The 22,527-nt window shown below is 38.6% G+C and overlaps 1 protein-coding gene across 1 annotated transcript in view; it reads left to right on the top strand.

Moving 5' to 3' along the window:
* HSF2BP (heat shock transcription factor 2 binding protein) overlaps window positions 1-22,527 on the top strand; it is a 287,065-nt gene that overhangs the window by 132,468 nt on the left and 132,070 nt on the right. The window contains exon 6 of the mRNA XM_006894052.1: window positions 5,749-5,866. Within this exon, the coding sequence (XP_006894114.1) occupies window positions 5,749-5,866 (118 nt within the window). The remainder of the gene's footprint in view (window positions 1-5,748; window positions 5,867-22,527) is intronic.

Raw genomic sequence — 22,527 nt, 5'->3', positions numbered from 1 at the left:
AAAACACGGGCTTGCTGAGAGAAATGAGGCTGGAGGTAGAATCATAGAATTCTGCATATTCAATGATTTGTTCATTGCAAATACCTTTTATAAGAAACAAATGCAGGCTATATACACATGGATCTCACCTGATGGTTTGCATATGAATCAAATAGATTACATTTATGGAAAGACTCGCTGGAGAAGCTTAATATCAGCAGTGAAAGCCAGGCAGGGTGCTGATTGTGGGACAGACCACCAACTACTCATATACAAGTTCAAGCTGAAGATGAGGAAAATTAAATCAAGTCCACGGGAACCAAAATTTGACCTTATGTCTGTCCCACTTGAATTTCAAAACCATATCAGGAACAGGTTTGAGGCCTTGAGCACCAATGAACATAGACCAAATGAGCTCTGGGAGAATATCAAGAAATTCATCCATGAAGAATGCAAAAGATCATTGCAGAGGCTGAAGAAGACGACAAGACCAAGATGGACGTCAGATGTAACTCTTGAGTATTGCATTAGAGCACCAAGAAGCCAAATCTAAAGGAAGAAACGAAGAAATCAAAGAACTGAATAGAAAATTTCAAAAGGCAGCTTGGGACGACAAAGCAAGATACTATAATGAAATGTGCAGAGAGCTAGAGTCAGAAAATCAAAAGGGCTGAACTCGTTCAGCGTTTCTTAAGCTGAAGGAGCTGAAAAACAAATTCAAGCCACGGGTGGCAATACTTAAGGAACTTTGAGTAGAATGTTAAATGATCCAGGAAGAGTCAAAGAAGATGGAAAGAGTACACAGAGTCACCGTATCGGAAGGAATTGGCTGACACAGAGGAATTTCATGAAATAACATATGAGCAAGAGCCTATAGTGATGAAGGAGAAAGTTCAAGTTGCTCTGAAGGAATTGGCAAAAAACAAGGCTACAGGAATTAACAGCATGCCAATTGATTTTTTCAACAAAGAGACACTGCCCTGGATGTGCTCACTAAGTTGTGCCAAGAAATCTGGAGGACAGCCAGCTGGCCAACTGACTGGAAAAGATCGATATTTGTTCCCATTACAAAGAAAGGTGACCAACAGAGTGTGGAAATTATCGAACAATATCATTGACATCACATATAAGCAAGATTCTGCTGAAAATTATCAAAAAACGTTTGGAACAATATATCAACAGAGAACTGCCAGATGTGCAGGCTAGATTTAGAAGAGGTCATGGTACTGGGGATATTATAGCTAATGTTAGATGGATCTTGGCAGAAAACAGAGACTACCAGAAGAATGTGTATCTGTGCTTCATTGACTCTGCAAAGGTTTTTGTCTGTGTGGATCACAACAAGCTATGGTTGACTCTGAGAAGAATGGGAATCCCAGAAGATTTGATTGTGCTAATGCGAAACCTATATTTGAACCAAGAGACAGTCGTCAGAACACAGCAAAGAGACACTACATGGTTCAAAATCAAGAAGGGGGTCCGTCAGGGTGTATTTTGTCTCCATACCTTTTCAATCTGTATGCAGAACAGATCATCCGAGACACTGGGCTGTATGGGGAGGAATGTGGCATCAGGATTCGTGGAAGAATCATCAACAGCCTGTGTTATGCGGATGATACAACCCTGCTTACTGAAACTGAGTAGGACCTGAAGCACTTGCTGCAGAAGGTCAAGGACTGCAGCCTTCAATATGGATCGAAGCTAAACATCAAGGAAACAAAGATTCTCAGCACTGGGCCAATTGGCAGCATCAGTATGGATGGTGAAGAGATTGAGATAGTTAATAGTTTTAGTTTACTTTTTTCCACAGTCAACACTCTTGGTAACAGCAGCCGGGAAATCAGCAGATGAATTGCATTGGGAAAGTTAGCTGTGATGGACCTTTTAAAAGTACTGAAGAGCAACAACGTCAGGCTGGAGACTAAGGTGCGCCTGATCCAGGCTATAGTCTTTGCAGTTATGTGTTATGCATCGGAGAGTTGGACAGTGACTAGGGATGATAGAGAATTAATGCCTTTGAGCTGTGGTGCTGGAGAAGAGTGTTGAATATACCATGGACTCCTAGGAAAATAAATAGGTTTATCCTGGAGAGGGTGAAGCTGGGCTGCTCCTTGGAGTCAAGGATTCTGAAGCTTTGTCTGGCATACTTTGGGCATGTTGCAAGGAGGACTGGTCCTTGGAGAGGGACAGCATGTTTGAGAGAGTGGAGGGCTGGCACAGGAGAGGAAGAGCCTCGATGAGACCGATTCTGTGAGTGGAGTGGTAGGAATGAGTGTGTTTGAGACAGCAAGGTTGGCGCAGGATAGAATAGCATGTAGGGCTCTTGTACATAGGGTCGCTATGAGTCGCAAGCTACTCTATGACACATAACAACAACAATATATATATATGAAATTTACATCATTGTTAATTTTCTTTATTCCATAAAGAAACTGTGCTCTCTTATTTGTCATCCTCTCATCTGCCCTTCGACCTCCTAGGCCCAAATTACTAATTTCTATGTCTATAGGTTTATTTTTTCTGTATATTTCATATAAATTAAATCATACAGTATGTGATGGCCCTTTTTGACTAAGTTCTTTTCTTTCACTTACCATAATGTTTTCAACATTTGTTTGTGTCACATAGCACTTATCAGAACTGCAGTTCCTTTTTCTGGAGATCATAATCCATTATGTGGTTATACATTATTTTATTTACCCAGTCACTAGTTGGTCAACACTTGAGCTGTTTGTCTCTCTGCTATGAACATTTGTATATCAAGGTTGTCATGGACATGTTTCCATTTCTCTTGACACTCCCACCTTCTTGTTGCTGTTATCGAGTCAAATTGAGTCTAACTCTTAGCAACCTTGTGAACAACATATCTGTCCTCTCCTGTGCTATTCTCATAATCTCTGACAGCTTTCTTAATTTCAGACTGTGCAGTGTGCTCTTGCTGTGTTCACACAATAGCTTTTTGGTCTAGGAGGGTAGTTTTTGTGTCACATGGTAACTCTAACTGAGGAACTGTTAGACTTCTTTCTGAAGAAGCTTTATCATTTTATGCTCTTGTTAATGGTTTATGAGTTTTTTTTCATAGTAAATTTCCTTACCTTCTGATTTGCCTTTGGAGAGGTCCCTGACAGCAGATTTTCCCAATGCAATATGTCTGTTGATTTTTTTTTTGTACTGCTGGTACCAAGTGGGTTGATTTTGGATTCAAGTAAGATGAAATTATTGACAATTTCAGTCTTTTCTCCATATATCATGATGTTGCCTGAAGGTCCAGAGGAGAGAATATTTATTTTCTTGATTTTGAAATGTAATTGTATTGAAGGCAGTAGTCATTGATATTTTACAGCCAGCACTTCAAATCCTTCAAGTTTAGCAAGCAATGTTGTGTCATGTGCATAATCTAAGTTGTTGATCCTTTCTCAGATCCTGATGCTACATTCTTCTTAATAAAGTTCAACTTCTTGAATGATTTTCTGGGCATACAGATTGAATAATTATGCAGAAGGATATAACTATTTTGTATACCTTTCTTGATTTCCAACCTGTCTACACCACCATACTTGGTCTAGTTAAAGGTTTCACATGAGTACAATTAAGTGTTCTTGTATTCTCATTTGTCTCAATGTTAATCATAATTTGTTGTGATACACACAGTCAAATGCCTTTGCATAATCAGTAAAATACAAATAGATATCCTTCTAGTATACTTTGCTTTCATCTAAGATCCATTTGACATGAGCAGTGATATCCCTGGTGCCAAGGCCTCTACTAAATCGAACCTGATCTCTGGCAATTCTTTGTCAATGTACTATCTAGCCATTTTTAAATAACTTTCAGCAAGATTTTGCTTGCATATGATATTAATGATGCTGTTAGATAATTTCCACATTCTGTTTTATCTTTTTTTTTTTAATTGGGGACAAATGTGAATCTCTTCTAGTCAGTTGGCTGGTTAACTGTCTTCCAGATTTCTTGGCACAACCTGGTGAGCACATCCAGGGCTGCATCTGTTGAAACATGTCAACTGATACTGCATCGATTTCCTGGGCCTCTCCAAAATGCTAAGAGCAGTTATGCCAGTTTAAAGACTATAAAACTGCCTGATCCATGCCATGATCTTTTCCATTATTTATTCTACATATCAAAGTTGGAGATGACTGAATATGACAGAATTTGAGTTGTGGTGTTGGAGAAGAGTACTGAATAGCCTATGGATTACCAAAAGAACAAATAAGTTTATCTTGGAAAAAAATGCAACCAGCTCCTTATATGCAAAAACAGTGAAGCTTTGTCTTATATACTTTAGTCATGTTGTTAGGAGGTGCCATTCTTTGGAGAAGGACATTTATACTTGAAAAGGTTAAAGTTTGCTGTTGGAGAGGATTACCCTCAACAAGATGAGTTGATACAGCGATTGTGGCTTTGGGCTTAAATATAGCAACAATTTGACATTATATGAATTCACTTTGATAAAAAAAGTGACCCAACAGGGTATGGTGACAGAGAGGTAAAATCAAGTTTTTCCTTGGAGACTAGGATTTTCAAGCTCTGTCTCACATACCTTGGCCCAAGAGGGAGCAATCATTGGAGAAGAACATCATGCTTGGAAGGGTGGAAGGACAGTGCTGGAGAGGAAGACCCTGGATGAGTTGAATTGACATAATAACTAGAACAATGGGGGTAGATGTTTTGGAATCAGTGACACTGGGTCAGGATGGGGAAGGCTTCACAGCTGTTGTACATAGGGTCACTATGAGTCACAAGCAACTCCATGGCACATAACAATAACAACAACATAATGGTTAAAAGTTATAATTAGTATTACCTGCATTGAAGATAGGTTTTATCATTATTGGCTCCAAATAAAACCAGTCTCTTTTTAACTTTTGGACCCTGACGGTCCACAACTATTCATTTTCTATATGCTTGGAGTCTGATGCCCAGCCAAGATGCTCTGGTCACAGTGTAGGCACGCTTAGATCAAACTACTGTGTCCCACTACATAGGCATTTACGGATCACAGTGGATGTTACTGTTTTACTAACATGTTGTGGTTGTCAGTCTTTCTGAGGTGTCAGTTCTGTGATAAAACAGTGATATAATGCTTTCTTTGCTATTCTTTATTGTTCTTAGGCACTACTGAATCAAGTACAATTCATAGTAACTCAGTGAAGAACAAATTTGAACCCTGTCTTATCCTGTGCCATCTTTGTCATCCCTGACACACTTGAGCCCAATGCTACAGTCACTCTGTCAGTCCATCTCATTGAGGATCTTGCCCTCTTTTCACTGACTCTCTACATTTCCATTCATGGTGCTTCTTCCCAAGGACTACCCTCTGCCAGCTGCATGCCCAAAGTATGTGAGCTGAAGCTTAATGATCCATGCCTCTAAGGAGCATTCTGGCTGCACTTCTTCCAAGACATACCTGTTTGTTCTTCTGAATTCATGACATATTCAGTACTCTTCTCTAACACCTCAACCCAAAGACATAAATTCTTTTTCTGTTATCCTTATTCATTGTCCACCTTTCAGATGCATAGCAAGTTATTGAGAAGACTATGAACTGAATCAGGCGCACTTTAGTCTTCAAACTAACATCATTGCTCCTTAGTATTTTGGAGAGATCCCTTACAGTGGACTTGCCCAGTAGATATGTTATTAGAGAAATAGAAACAAATAACTTGTACTTAGGGTAATTGCACACAAGACAGACTTTTGTAATCTGATGTAACTGTGATCTTGACACTTTCTTTTATCTCTCTTTTGCAGATGTGGCTGCTATAGCCTGTGGCCGTGAATTCTTGGTGAACACAAGCCGGGTGCTTCTGGACACAATACTGCAGCTTTTAGGGGATTTGAAGCCAGGACAGTGCACCAAACTCAAAGTGTATGTGTTTATTTTCATAAAAAAACTACTGCTTATTGTAAAATTGCTTGTTGTATGCTGATTTGGTTTCTTTTCAAGTAAACGGAGTAAACTTGGCAGTGGTTTTTAAAAATAGAAGAAACAAATTTCTTAGAGAATTAGGAGTGTGCTGTATTGTAAATATTATTTCTGAAGAATATGTTAACCAAAAGGAATACTCTCAGAGCAATCAGTACGTTTTAGGAAATGTCATGTCATACTTCAGAGATGTACTAATTATCTCGAAATGCACTTAAATTTATTTTCAGCAAAATAACATTATATATGGGAAATACAAACAGTTTCAGTTGTCATGTGATGAATTCTTCATTAAGAACAGGCCAGTGCAAAGCAGTACATTTTCATTCATTAATTTTTTACACTGAAAGGTCAAATTCAAATGGAAGTCTGTTATTGTTATATAAGGTACACAGAAGACATCTTAGATTATCCCGCCCTTGTTTTGTTTCCAGAACCCCTTTTCAAAGAATGAATGGTGGATATGAAATAGTTGCCATATATATTACATAGATAATCTGCAAACAAACAAGCAAAAGACTAAGGTTGTAATGGTTTATTCTGGAACTGCATCCTTTTTTTCACATTGCCCTGTCAGGGCATCATGTACAGGGTGCAGTGGAAAGGGTCTGGGGAGCCACATGGCCCAGGCTTAGTAATCTAGGAAATATTTTTACTGGGGGGAGTAGAACCCCTCAGCCATGATGTGAGGACAAGTGTGACAAAGCTAAATGAATACAGAGTGAGGAACACTCTTAAGAAGCAGGAATAGCAAGTAACAAGGAACAAGTTAGCCCTGAAAACTTTTAAAAGAAGGCTGTGGGTGTCATTTCCATCTTTAGAATGTGAGCGTGGTATTGAGCACTTTCCCTGTGGCCATCATTTCTAGTGTTCATATGTATTAAGTTGCTCATTGCTTCCAACCCACCCTTCTCTAGACTGACTGCTCTATTGTTTTTGTCATTTTACTGACTAGGAAACTGAGGAAAAGAAGTTAAAAACACCTTGCTCATGGTTACAAAGTTGTTCACTGATTGTACCAGAAGATGAACTTGGGTTATCTTATCAAACATCAAATTTGAATAATTTTAGAAACGGAAAATGTCTTTGTATCAAGAAACTTGTTCCCATTGAATAATAATAATTTTATCAGAGACTGAAGAAATGGAGAAAGCAAGTGATAGCTTATCAAACAGTGCTGGTTTGTTGTGTTTTGGGTTTTGGTGTATGATGTTTTTAATTTCTGGGCTAGTCCTTGATTCTAAGAAATTTAGTCTGGGGGAGATGATGGCTTTGAAAAGTTAATTATGTTAGTGTAGGTATATCCACACATTTAGTAAATATAGAGAAAAATACACCTAGTTGAGCTTGGATATCAAGACGTCTTTTTAGAGAACATAATCTTTGGATAACCTTGAAGAATACCAAGGGGAATTAGACTAGCACTTAGACTAGCAGACATGGCAGTTGAGACTGAGATCTCAGATACGGAAACACAAAGGAGGAGGAACATCAGTAAGCAGATACTAGTGATTGAAATGTGGAATGTGAGAAGTATGAATGTAGGAACATTTGTCGTTGTTAAGAAAGGAGTGGGACACATAAATATTGATATACTAGGTATTGGCGAAGTGAGATGGCTTGGCACGGGACATTTTGAATCAGATGATCATATGGTCTACTATGCCGGGGATGAAAAAGTGAGAAAAAATAATTATAAAAGCCATTTCGAGATCCATCATGAAATACAATGGTAAGTGACAAGATCATATCCATACACATACAAAGAAGTCCAGTGAATACCACTATCATTCAAATACATGCACTGACAACTAGAGCCAAAGAGGAGGAAATGGAAGATTTCTACTAACTTTTGCAGTCAGATATCAATCCAACATGCAGTCAAGATGCGTTGATAACAATGGGCAACTGGAACACAAAAGTTGAGAACAGGGAAAAGGATCAGTAGCTGGAAAACATGAACTTGGTGAGAGAAATGAGGCTGGAGATAGAATGATAGAATTTAGCACATTCAATGATTTATTCACTGCAAATACCTTTTATAAGAAACACAAATGCAGGCTATGCGCATGGATTTCACCTGATGGTATGCATAGGAATCAAATAGATTACATTTGTGGAAAGAATTGCTGGAGAAGCTCAATAACAACTGTGAAAACCAGGCCAGTTGCTGATTGTGGGACAGACAACCATCTACTCATATGCAAGTTAAAGCTGAAGTTGAAGAAAATGAAATCAAATCCATGGGAACCAAAATTTCATCATACGTCTATCTTACTCGAATTTCAAAACTATCTCAGGAACAGGTTTGAGGCCTTGAGCATCAATGAGTGTAGACCAAATGAGCTGTGGAAGGATATTGATAATATTGTCCATGAAGAATGCAAAAGATCATTACAGCAGCTGAAGAGGAATAAAAGACCAAGATAGATGTCAGCTGAGACTCTGAATATTGCATTAGAGTGCTGAGAAGCCAAAGCTGAAGGAAGAAATCAAGAAATCAAAGAACTGAATAGAAAATTTTGAAGGGCAGCTCAGGACGAGCTGGAGCCAGAAAATCAAAAGGGCCAAACTTGCTCAGCGTTTCTTAAGCTGAAGGACTTGAAAAACAAATTCAAGCCATGAGTGGTAACACTTAAAGATGCTTTGGGTAGAGTATTAAATGATCCAAGAAACATTAAAAGAAGATGGAAGGAGTATACAGAGTCACTGTACCAGAAGGAATTGGCTGACACAGAAGAATTTAATGAAATAACATATGAGCAAGAGCCTGTGGGTGATGAAGGTGGAAGTTTAAGTTGCCCTGAAAGAATTGGCAAAAACCAAGGCTCTAGGAGTTGACGGCATACTAACTGACATATTTTAACAAACTAATGAAGCCCTGGATGTGCTCACTAAGTTGTGAAGAAATCTGGAGAACAACCACCTGGCTAACTCACTGGAAGAGATTGATAGTTGTTCCCATTCCAAAGAAAGGTGACCTGACAGAGTGTGGAAATTTTTGAACAATACCATTAATATCACATGCAAGCAAGATTCTGCTGAAAATGATCCAAAAACGACTGGAACAACAAACATATCAATAGAGAACTGCCAGATGTGCAGGCTGGGTTTAGAAGAGGTCGTGGTACTAGGGATATTATAGCTAATGTTAGATGGATCTTGGCGGAAAGCAGAGAGTACCAGAGGAATGTTTATCTGTGCTTCATTGACTGTGCAAAGGTTTTTGACAGTGTGGATCACAACAGGCTGTGGCTTACTCTGAGAAGAATGGGAATCCTAGAACACTTGATTGTGCTTACGCGAAACCTATACTTGGACCAGGAGGTAGTCGTCAGAATAGAGCAAAGAGACACAGCATGGTTCAGTATTAGGAAGTGGGATATATTCTGTCTCAATACCTTTTCAATCTTTATGTAGAACAGATCATCTGGGATGCTGGGATGTACAAGGAGGAATATGGCATCATGATTAGTAGAAGATTCATCAACAGCCTGCATTATGCAGATGACACAACCCTCCTTGCTGAAACTGAGGAGGACCTGAAGCACTTGCTGCAGAAGGTCAAGGACTGCAACCTTTAAATATGGATTGAAGCTCAACATCAAGAAAATAAAGATTCTCACCACTGGACCAATTGGTAGCATCAGTATGGATGATGAAGAGATTGAGATAGTTAACAGTTTTAGTTTGCTTGGCTCCACAGTCAACACTCTTGGTACCACCAACCAGGAAATCAGGAGGCGAATTGCATTGGGAAAGTCAGCTGTCAGGGATCTCTCCAGAGCACTGAAGAGCAATGACATCAGGCTGGAGACTAAGGTGCGCCTGATCCAGACTGTAGTCTTCGCAACTGTGTGCTATGCATTAGAGAGCTGGACCTTGAATTGGGATGAGGGAAAATTGATTCCTTTGCGTTGTATTGCTGGAGAAGAGTATTTAATATACCATTAACTGCTAGGAGAACAAACAGGTTTGTCCTAGAGAAGGTGAAACCAGAATGCTCCTTGGAGTCAAGGATTCTGAAGCTTCGTCTGACATACTTTGGGCATGATGCAAGGAGGGACCAGTCCTTGGAGAGGAACATCATGTTTGGGAGGGTGGAGGGACAGTGCAGGAGAGGAAGACCCTTGATGAGATGGATCGATTCAGTGATTGAGGTCGTGGGAGTAGGTGTGTTGGAGACAATGAGGTTGCTACAGGATAGAACAGGGTTTAGAGCTCTTGTACATAGGGTTGCAGTGAGTCACAAGCAACTCCACAGCACATAACAACAGTCATCAGTAGGCATGGTAGAAAGAGGTGAGTAGGCCGGGAGCCAGAAGAAATGAATTTGTAAAGAAACAAAAGAATGGATTTTGTGTGCAAGCTTATTCTAGTAATTGAAAGTAACTGAAGAGTCATTGTGAGTTTCTGTGTCTTTCATGTTTTTTTTTCCATTAAAAATGTGTGTTATATAAAGTACTAGTATATATATTGTGCTAAGGAGATGATTTTTATCCATTTAGTTAATGGAAATCTTTGAAAGCTATTAAAGCAGGATTTAGTATGGTCATATATCAGTTTCAGAAAGTAGACCATTATTGATATTCTTAGTTTTCTACAGTAGGATTTAAAAATTATATTTATAGACAATAATTGGACACAGTGAAAGATGAGCTACCTGGGGATGAGGCTGATGGCTGAGAGCCCAACTGGCTAGTTTCTTTCAGTAGTTTTGTGCCATAAAATGTTTCTTTCTGTACTTAAGTCATTGGCCTGCCCCATGTGGAATTCTCATCCTCCGCAGGAATATTCTTTCTGGATTTAGAGCAGTTGCAGCCATTGAGCTAATGATGTACATTAAACTAAGGTGGCAGTGCCTTTCTAACTTCTATTTGGGGATTGATATCCTCCAATCTATGCAAATGAATTTAGTCTCTTCTGCTGTGTAGTCTTTTTAAAATACTGGATTCAAACTGCCAGCTCCAGCAGCAGTCTTTTTCATAGTACTTCACATTTACGCATTGTCTGGCAAAATTATTGGGAACTTGTGGGAAAGGCTGGAACTTTTAAAAGAAATGCTCAGAATATGATCATTTGAAAGTCTGTATATAATGACATTTCATGCTAAATGACTTGTAAAAAAAATATCCAGAAGGGAGCTCTGGTGGCCTAGTGAAAAGAAGCTACACTGCAATCCCGAAAGTGCACAGTTTGAATCCACCACATGCTCCATTGGAGAGGGAAGGGAAGTCTCCTCCTGTGCCAGTTGGATCCGATTTGACAGTACACAACAAGAAAGAACAAAAGAAGAATATCCAGAATTTATGAGGAGCCGTGGCAGCCTAGTCTGTAGGGAGCTGCACTGCTAGCTAAAAGTGGCACCTCTCTGGCAATTCAAATGCACCAATGGTTCATTGAGAAAAAGATGGGCAATGTCTTTGAGTGTGATTTACAGTCTCTCAGAAATTTAAACAACCCCCCCAACCCCAAAACACAAACCCCAGTCTCAGAAACCTGCTGGAGTTTCAACTCTGACTTGATGGCAATGAGTTTGAGGTTTTATTTTTTTATAATAAAATTTTTAATTTTAATTGTGGTTTTAATGAAAGTTTACAGAAAGTTGAACTTTCATTCATTGATTATTGCACATTTTCCCCCTTCTCGAGCTCACTTTCTTTATTTTTTTAATCATTTATTGTTGAACCATTCCCTTCATCTCCCCTTCTGGTCCTCCTCTAGTCCTCTTTGCAGTGTACCTCTTATTATCGACTGTTGTCATATGTATAATGTGTAATCATATATTCCTTTAAAATTGCTCTTTGTTTCATGTTCCAATTCAGTGTTCACTATCTGTCTACTCTTTTCCTATTCTCCTCCCAATTCTCTATGTCATTTCTGCTTTTAACAGTGGTACTATGCAGTATTTGTGCTTTTGTGACTGAGATATTTCATTGAGCATAATGCTCTCTAGGGCCACCCATGTTGTATAATGTTTTACGAGTTAATTGTTTTTCAATGCTGGGTAATATTCCATTGTGTGAAAAATAACATCATTTTTCTATCCATTCATTTGTTGATGGACATTTGGGGTGCTTCCATCTCTTTGCTAATGTGAATAATGCAGCAATAAACATAGGTGTATATGTATCTGGATGGTGGTTCTGGTTTCTTTGGGGTATATTTCCAGTAGTGGAATTGTTGGGCCAAATGGTATTTCTTTTTCCAACTTTTTGAGAAAGTGCCAGACCACCTTCCATACTCATTTGTACCATTTGAGGTTTTAAGTTTTATAGCTTTCCATGTTCTTGAAATGGTGTGAAACTCTCCGCCAAAGCCTTAGACTGTAATTACTCCTGATATCAGAGACATCATAGCTAATGTCAGATGAATCTTGGCTGAAAGAGAGAGTCCCAGAGGAACATCTATCTGTGATTCATTAACTCTGTAAAAATATTTTACTGTGTGGGTCAAAACAAATTGTGGTTAGCACTGAGAATAATGGGAACCACAGTATACCTGATTGTGCTCATATAAAACCTATGCCTGGATCTGGAAGAGTTCTTCAGAACAGAGCAAAGAAATACTGCGTGGCTCAAAATCAGGAAAAGAATATATCAGGGATGCATTCCATCTCCATACCTTTTCAATCTGGATGGAGAACAAATCATTCAGGAGGCTGGACTTTTGAGGCGGAACATGGTATTAGGATTGGAAGAAGACTTATCAACAACCTTGCTTACTGAAACTGAGGAGGACCAGACATGTTTGCCCCAAAGGGTCAAGAACTTCAGTCTTTACGATGGATTAATGCTCAACATGAAGAAGACAGTGATTCTCACCACTGGGTGAACTGGCAGCTCCTTTGGATCTCCTCCCCACCCCACCCCACCCCGTCATCCTTATTTATTTTCTAGCTTTCAGGTGCATAACAACCAATAAAGATGACCATAGCTTGGACCAGGGAAAAAAAAAGTTAATTTTCTTGTTTGAACTGCAAAATTAAATTTTAACAACTTTTGTGTTTCAGAAACTGATGATTAGTGATTTTCTAAATAACTTTAATCAGTCACACAAAAAATAAAGCACAAGGAAAAATGTTAATATTTAAACCAAGATTTTAAATAGCTTCATGAACAGAATAAAAATTTAGGAAAAATGTTGAACTTATATTATCTTCTTATCTCCTGATAGTTCATCTCAAATTACCCCTTTAGGAAGTGACCTTAACGTTTTGGACTCTCAGAGCTGCCCGCTGTGAAAGTGTGCATTTGGAAGATTTGTTTGTCTCAACCGTGACCTAAAAGGTCTTATCCAAACTCTTAGCAAACTTCCATTTCTTAACTAGTCTTGTTTCCCCTTCCCCCCGCCCCAAGTTTTTGGGTTATTTTCTCCTTTAAAAAAATTATATTTGTTTGCATACAAAATCATGCACATTGTGTTTCATTCATATACATGTCTCACACATTCCGTCATTCACATTGTGTTCTATACGATCATTCCTTTACATTGTGTTCTATAAAATTAATCATCATTGATCTATGCCCACTATCACCCTGTCTTTTTAGGTACCCACTAGGTATAACCTAATTCCTTCACCTCCTTCCTTTGCCCACCAAATCTGTGACCCTGTGATTTCTCCACCTTTCCAACATCAGTCTGCCTTCCTCCCCCCCATTCCCCCTTTGTACTTTTATTCACATCTTATTATCCTTCTATTTTAAAAATAATGGTCTTATATTTGTTCTTAAAAGATTGAGTTAGTTCACTCAATATAATGCTCTTCAGACTTTCTCATGTTATATAGCATTTTACAAAATTTTTGCTCTTGAGTGCTTCAAAGTATGCTAATGTGTGAATGTACCACAACTTCTTAAGTGCATTCGTTTGTTGATGGACATTTGGGCTGTTTCTGTGTTCTTGCCATATGAATAACCCTGCATTGAATATTGGTGTACAAATACCCAATTTTGCCTCAGTTCTCTTTTCCTCAGGATATATTTCTAGGAGTAGAATTGCCTGGTCATATGGAATTTCTGCATTCAGCCTTTTGAGGACATGCCAAAATGCCTTCCTTCCATTGTGGTTGTACCATTTTACAATCCCATCATCAGTGTATGAGAGTTTCAGTTTCTCCATATCCTCTCTAATATTTATTGCTTGCCCTCCTGTTAAACTGTGCTATTGTTACTGCAGTGATATGACATCTCATTGTGGTTTTAATCTCTCTGATTGCCAGGGATTTTGAGCATTTCTGTATGTGTCTATTAGTCATCTAAATTTCTGTTTGTGAAAAATTTGTCCCTGTCTTTTGCCCATTTTATAATTGGATTATCAGTCTTTTCCTTGTGGAGGCCCTGTAGGATTATGACACCCTTGTCTAAGATGTCTTTGGCAAATGGTGTTTTCTCTATTCAGTAGGTTTTCTTCTCACCCTATTGGAAAAAGAGTTTGATGCACACCAAAGCCTTAATCTTTAGAAGATCCCATTTGTCAATGTTAACTTCTCCTGGTTGTGCATTTCTGGCTGTATTTTACAGACTTTTTATACCATAAGGTAGGCTTTCTAAGTTAGTTCCCATTTTGTCTCTAATGATCTTTGTGGTTTGGGCTTTACCCTATGTCTCTGATTCACCTTGAGTTGACTTTTGTGTATTGTGTGAGGTGTGGATCCTACTTTGACTTTCTGCAGGTAGTAGTCCAGTTTTTACAGCATCATTTATTTAAGAGGTTGTCATTTCCTTATTTGATAGACTTTGTTTCCTTTTTAAATACTAGTTGACCATAGGTAGATGGGTTAATTTTTTGGTTCTTGATTCTGTTCTGTTGGTTTTAGTGTCTGTCGTACCTGTACCATGCTGTTTTGGTTATTACAACGGTATAGTAGGTTTTGAGATAAGGGAGTACTATGCCCTCCCCCCTTCATTTTTGTTTTTTAGAAGCGTATTGGTTTTTTTGTCATTTTTACTCTATTGAGTGAAAATGCACCAACAACCAGTGAAAAAGAGGAGGAAATAGATGATGACTACCAAATTTTGCAGTCAGATATTGATCAAATATACAACCAAAATACATTACTAATATTAGGTGTCTGGAATCCAAAAGTTGGGATCCAGGAAGAAGGATCAGTAGTTGGAGAACATGGACTTGGTCACAGAACTGAGGCTGGAGAGAAAATGATAGAATTCTTCCACAAAGATATATTCATTGTAAATACCTTTTTTGAGAAACATAAACACAAGCTGTACAAATGGATTTCATCTGATGTATGCACATGAATGAGATTGATTACATCTGTGGAAGGAATAATTGAAGAAGTTTAATATTAACAGTGAAAACAAGACCAGGTGCTGATTGCAGAACAAACCATCAACTACTGATTTTCAAGTTCAAATTAAAGCTAAAGAAGGTCAAGTAATATCCATAAGAATCAACATTTCATCTTGAGTCTATCCCCCCTGAATTTAAAAACCAACTCAGGAACAGGTTTGAGGCCTTGAACACTAATTAACGAAGACCAGATGAGCCTTGGGAAGATGCCAGGAATATCATCCATGGAGAATGCAAAAGACATTGTAAAGATGGAGGAAGAAGACCAAAATGGATGTCAGAAGAAATTCTGAATATTGCACTGGAACACCAAGAAGCCAATACGAAGGGAAGAAATCAGGAAGTTAAGGAGCTGAATAGAAGATTTTAAAGGGCAGCACAGAAAGACGAAGCAAAGTATAATGGAATGTGTGAGGAGCTGGAGCCCAAAAATCAAAAAGGGAGAACTAATTTGACATTTCTTAAGCTGAAAGAACTAAAGAACAAATCCAAGCCATGAGTTGCAATAAATAAGGATGCTATGGGCAGACTATTGAATCATACAGGAAGCATTAAAAAAAGATGGAGTATACAGAGTTACTGTACCAAAAAGAATTGGCTGACAGAAGAATTTCAAGAAACAATATATGATTAAGAGGCAATGATGATGAAAGAGGAAATGCAGGCTACTTTGAAGGACTTGGCCAAAAAAAAAAGGCCAAGGAATTGATAGCATATCAATTGACATATTTGAAGAAACAGATGCTACCCTGCACATGCTCACCATGTTGGGCCATGATATCTGAAGGATAACTATCTGGTCAACTGACTGGAAGAGATCCATATTTATTCACATTCCAAAAGATGGTGATCTGTCAGAGCATAGAAATTAACGAACAATATTACTAATATCACATGCAAACAAAATCCTGCTGAACATTATCCAAAAACAACTGGGACAGTACATTGACAGAGAACTACCAGAAATACAAGCAGAGTTTAGAAGTGGTTGTGGCACTGGAGACATTATTTCCAGTGTCAAATGGATCTTGGCAGAAAGCAACGAGTACCAGAACATCATCTATTTATGCTCAATTGACTATGCAAAGACATTTGACTGTGTGGATCACAACAAATTGTTGCTAACCTTGAGAATGGGAATCCCAGATTGTGCTTATGTGAAACCTATATTTGGATCAGGAAGCAGTCCTCAGAACAGAGCAGGGGAATATGGCATGGTTCAAAATCAGGAATGTGGATACATCCACAAGGTCTGTTTGGCTGATTGTATAGTATAAATCTTCTGCTTCTGAGTTTTCTTTCGAGTTGACCTATCCTTTGGTGAGAGTGGTATGTTAAAGTCTTCTACCATTGTAGTGGTACTGTGTATTTCTTCAAGTCGGTTAACTGTTTCATATATTTTGCAGGTCTATTATTTGGTAAATGGATGTTGACCAAGACTTTGTTCTTGATCTATTGAGTCTTTAGTTATTATATAGTACCCTTCTTTGTCTTTTATGATGATTTTCATCCTGAAGTCTATGTTCTCAGAAATTAGTATTCCTCACCTGCTTCTTTGTGGATGTCATTTACTTGGTCTTTACCCCCCCCCCTTTGATTTCTAGTCTTTTTATATCTTAGATGTGTCTCTTGTTGGACTTTCTATCCATTCTGCTACTTATTTTTTCTCTTATTTGATACATTCAAGCCATTCACATGAAGTGTGATTATTGATAGGCCAGCTTTCATTGCTGCCAGTTTGCTATGGGTTTTTCTTTTTTAATTATTTTTTATTACCATGGTCCATTCACTTTCATTTTTGTCTTCCTTTTTGTTTCTTTTTGGTCTCTATGTGAAGTATTTCCCTTAGAATACTCTTGTAAAGTTGGTGTTGTTTTCAGAAATTCCTTAAGTTCCTGCTTTTCTGCAAATAAACTTAATTTCTCCTTCAGATTTGATGGACAGCTTTGCTGGGTACAGAAACCTTGATTGACATTTGTTTTCTTTCAGCCATATATATATGCCATCCTATCGGCTTCTTGCTTACATGGTTTCTCTTGAGAAAACAGGACTTAATCTAATTAGTTACCATTTTTAGGTGACTCTTTCCAGAAACTTAAGTGGATTGCCCAAGCACCGTGTGATCAGAAGTGAGTGTAACCTGGATTCTGCTAGATCTCTTTACCTTATAGTTGAACAATTTGGCATTCATCCCAGAAGCTTCTGTGGAGGAATGGATTTGGGGAGAACATGATGACTGAAGTGTGGCAATGTGGAGTGATGTGAACGTGGCAGGAATTCCTCTCCAGGAGCCAAATCCACAAATGGGGACAAACAATGATATTGAACATTGGAAGGAAGTACCTAAAATGGTGGTTGAAAGAGCCTATGAAATCATCCAGCTCAGAGGATACACTAACGGGGCTGTTGGATTAAGTGTTGCTGATCTGATTGAATCCATGTTGAAAAATCTATCCAGGCAGGATTAATCTAGTTTTAGTAATGGTGAAGAGGATGTCTAACATTGAGAATAAAGACTTCCTGAGCCTTCCATGTTTTCTGAGCTCAAGGGTTAGCTAGCATCATCAACCAGAAACTGAAGGATGTTGTTGTTTTTATTAAGTGCTGTCGAGTCACAGGCGACTCATAGCAATCCTATGAAGGAGAGTCCTCAACGCTTGGGTGCCTTTCATCCTCTCTCCAGGTTCATAGGGTTTACAGAGGCAAGCTGTTATGGAAGTGGATGCCACTGCTCCTTCCAATGAAGGATGATAAGGATGCTTAATCCAAGAAGAATGCAGACACTCAGTGGGTTATCCACAAGGACCTCAAAGACTTGTGATGTTTAAGTCCTAAGCTATAGCATTTAAAAAACCATGATCTGATTATTATGAGCCTTCAGTTATCATCTATGTACCTGGGTCACAGTTTGCTTTGCTCTTCCTAAATATGTAAATTTGGGCCCACAAGATTAAAGCTAATGCTTGGCTTACTGTTTGCAATAGAAAAAGGAAATTGATATTACAGTGTGAAAAAGGAAAAAGAAATAAAAAAGAGAGTTGCATTGGGAAAATCTGCTGTTAGGGACCTCTCATGAATATTAAAGAGATAATATATCATGTTAATGATTGAGATGTGCCTGATTCAAGCCATGATATTCTTAATTATTTGCCATGCCTCTGAAAGTTGGGAGATGATTAAGGATTACATAAGAAGAATCATAGCCTTTGAGTTGTGGAGTTGGAGAAGAGTACTGCATATCCCATGGACCTTGAAAGGAACAGATGAATCTGTATTGGACAAAGTGAAATCAGAATGCTCCCTAAAGGCAAGATTGGCAAAACTTCATCTCACATGCTTTAGGCATGTTATTTGCAGAGGTCAGTGTTTGGAAAAGGACATCATGGATGATGAGCAAAAGAGAGGAAGATCTTCAATGAAATGGATTGGCATGGTGCCTGTAACAATCGTATGGATGACACAGAATAGGTCAGGGTAAATAATCCATTATTAATAGGGTTGCTATGTGTCCTCGCCAACTCAGTAGCACATAACAACAACAACAACAACAATGGGAACTCTGGTGTTGTAACCCATAGAGAGTTGCACTGCTAACTCAGAGGTCACACCCACTTAGTAGTTTGAATCTACCAGGGGCTCAATGGAATAAAAATTGACAGTCGTCTTTTCTGTGATTTACAGCCTGTGAAATCCAATGGAGGGTCTTGTAGGAGTTGTTTTTGACTCAACAGCAATGAGTTGAGCTATTTAAATGAAGATGAGGGAAACCCTCAATGTAGTGTATTGATATAATAGTGAAAAAAAGGATCCCAGACATCCCTTCTTGTAGCACACAGAGTTTCTATCTATACTTCGGTCAATGCTCACATCCTTTGTTGTTATTTCTCCATACTACAGACCTTGAACCACCTTTACTGCCATGGTCTCTGCTCCTCCACCAGGCTTGCCTGATGGAAACTTTTCCTGGTGTACACACTGTTGACTGTGTACGCTTACCCAGCCCTTTTATACCCTTTTACATCCTTTCCTGTGTATTTACACAGTCCTTACTGTCATTTCCATAGTGACTAAGACTTCTAGCACTCTCTGTGACCCTTTCTTCTTGACTCTGTAGATGGTGTCCTAGTGGGTGGCTTTACTTCCTGCTTTTTAGAGAGGATTAAGGGTGCAGCTGTGAATTTACTCATCTCAGCAACTTCACTTATTTATACCCACATCCACCCTCACTTTCTTATCTCTGTGTCAGAGGAACATGAGTCCTTTGGGCTGTTTGGTGAGTAATCCTCCTACTTCACTTTTGATTCGCTGTCCACTGAGACTTCAGTCAGTGAGTTACATCTTTTGCTTCAGCATTTTCAACCTCTGCCTTTCTTTTGACTCCTTTAAAAGGACCCACAGAATAGCTGTGCTTGCATTTGGATGGCCTTGTGTGCCATGATGTGGCACATGGGTGACTAGCTCAGAATTCTCCAAATATTCCTTTTGCTTTCCTTTGTGGTTCCCAGAAAACCTCGGTCCCTGGACTTAGAGCAGATCAGCTGTATTATGGTGCCAATAATTTTTGTAGCCAATGCCCATCAGCTAACATGTAAAGATTTTGTTACTCTACCTTTGTGTATTCTTGTTGGGATTTGGCCTCTAAAATCATAGTCTGCCAGTTTTTAACTCTCCCAAGTCTCAATACATTCAGCATCTAATGACCAGACATTGCATCTGGTTTGAACCCATTCAGTCAGGACAGAAGAAACCAAACTGGAATTGACCTGAATCTTTAAAATGTGACAAAACAGAACAATAATCAGAACAGAAGAAATTATGGGTTGAAACCCTGGAATGAGGGATTGATTACAAAGAGGAGGTGTGATGAGCCCCTTCAGGAGTGTCATGTGTGACTGGACTATTTTCAGGACAGTAGAGAGCAGTACCCAGTTAAAGTGGTAGATCTGGCTCCTGCCTTTGAACAGGGCCCAGTCGTTTCCAGCTCTGTTGATCAAGAGATGTGGCTGCTGTGTAGTAGGCACACTGCCCTTGTTTTCTAGGAGAGAGTTCATGTTTCTAGGAGGGTATGGTCTGTAATTTTTCTTATTTCATCTGTTGTTCCTGTTCACTTAACATTTTACAAATTTGGGGTCATTTCGGTTTTGCTTGGTGAGCCATGAACTAACCAGGAAGAATCAGTTTTAAACCCTCACTGTATGACCCTGGGGAGCTGTCAGGTACATTGTTGTTGGACATCTTAGACTGCCACAGAAATGGACTTCTTGCCTTATCTGTTAGTGTCAAATCCTTTTCTGTTCACCTTCTTAAATGTCTTGCCATTGTTTGCTCCTAGTGATCATTTGGCAGACTGCGCCTACATGCAAGCCATGCCAGAGCTATGCTTCTAGTACACTAGGCTCAGAAACATAGAACTGGCTGCAGCATGCTCTTGGCGTGAGTCCTCTTCTCCATGCAGACGCCTCAGGGCCTTGCCAGTTTTATTAACCCTTTGAAAGAAACAATCTGCTCTTATTCTATTGTTTTTATGTTTTCAATTTCATTTCTTTATTATTTCCTTTCTTCTGAGGACTGTGGGCTTTGCTTCCTGTTCTTTTTCTAATGTTGGACATACTATGTAAAAGTGTTGATTTTGATTCTTTTTTGATGTGTGTGTTTATTGTTATAAATTGACCTCTGACTATTGTTTTTGCTGTGTTACAAAAATTTTGATATGTTGTTTTTTTCATTCTTGTTTAAATAAAGATTTTTTCCTGTTTTTAAAATTAATTTTAATGAAAGTTTACAGACTTAGGGTTTCCATTTATCCATTGTTGCCGTTTTCTCCTTGTCCACCCCTCCCCCAAATTTGCTCTTCTCTTTGAAAAGTAAAAGAAACATTCTTTCATTGCTATACAGTCCTTCCCACCAAGTCCCCTCCACTGTGCAGCCTTCATTCTGGACTCTTGTTATGACAATAATACCTAAAGGTATATCCCTTTTAAACAGTTATCTCCCTCGTCTATTTCTGTGCAGTATATAGTATGTATCCCCTCTTTCTCAGTCTTCCCTCAACCCCGATATCAGTCTCGTTTTACAACACTGGGCCTATGCAATATTTGTCCTTTTGTGACCGAGATATTTCATTCAGCATAATGTCCTCCAGGGCAAATAGAGACATTTTAAAAAATTTCTTCTTCATCAAATAATACATGTGGTCTTTCTCAAGGATTTTACTGCTTATTGCTCTTTAGAGTTACTTTATTGGACTAACTTGATAATTTTTTATTTTAGTCCATTTAGGAGAAGTGATTAGTATTTCTCAGTAGTGAATATCACAACCTTATTGTTTTTCTTGTTCTATTGTTATTTTATGTAGTTACTGTTTTTTTTTTTTTTGGTCATCGTTATGAGTTGTTTAATTGCTTTCTAGTTTTTTGGAGTTCACCGCCCCCCCCCCCCGCCATGGTTTATGTCCAAAATTTGAATGCATTGTTTTTCACACTATATCTTTGCCATTTCCTTCACCCTCTGTTCTACCCATCAAGTTGTGTGACCCTGTGATTAACTCTCCCCCTCCTCCGCTCATCCTCACTTCTCTGCTCCCCTTCTTTCCTCCTTTGGATCCTCATACTCTTTTTACAATAATGGTAATATGCAGTATTTGTCCTTATGAGACTGAGTTAGTTCACTTAGTGTAATGCTCTCCAAACCCTCCCAAGTTAGGCAGTAATTTACAAAATCATTGCTCCTGTGTGCTGTGTAGTATTCCATTGTGTGAAAGTACATAATTTCTCAATCCATTAGATTGTGGTTGGATGTTTGGGCTGTTACCATGTTTTTGCGATGGTAAATAACATTGCTATGAACATTGGTGTACAAGTCTCCATTGTGCCTCAGTTCTCATTTTTTTGGGGGGTATATTCCAAGCAGTGGGTTAACTCGGTCATACGGAATTTCTGTGTTCTGCTTTTTGAAGAAATGCCAAACTGCCTTCCAGAGTGGTTGTACCATTTTATAGTTCCACCAAGAGGGTATAAGAGTTCCTATCTTACCACATCCTCTCTAACATTTCTTACTTACTATCCTGTTAGACTTTACCCCAGCTACTGGAGTGAGATGGTATCTCATTGTGTTTTTTATTTGCATTTCTCTTATTGGCAGTATTTTGAGCATTTCTTCATGTGTCTGTTGGCCATTAAATATCTACCTCTGTGAAAATTCTTTCCATGTCTTTGGTTCATTTTGTAATTGTGTTATAAGTCTTTTTTCATGTGGAAGCCCTGTAGGATTCTGCAAATTTTTTTTTTATTTTT

The sequence above is a fragment of the Elephantulus edwardii genome, unplaced genomic scaffold (assembly GCF_000299155.1).
Source record: "Elephantulus edwardii isolate Elephantulus edwardi_28Jun2011 unplaced genomic scaffold, EleEdw1.0 scaffold00133, whole genome shotgun sequence".
Classification (NCBI taxonomy): Eukaryota; Metazoa; Chordata; class Mammalia; order Macroscelidea; family Macroscelididae; genus Elephantulus; species Elephantulus edwardii.
Note: the sequence above shows the minus strand (reverse complement) of the source record. Positions and strands in the feature narration are given on the sequence as shown.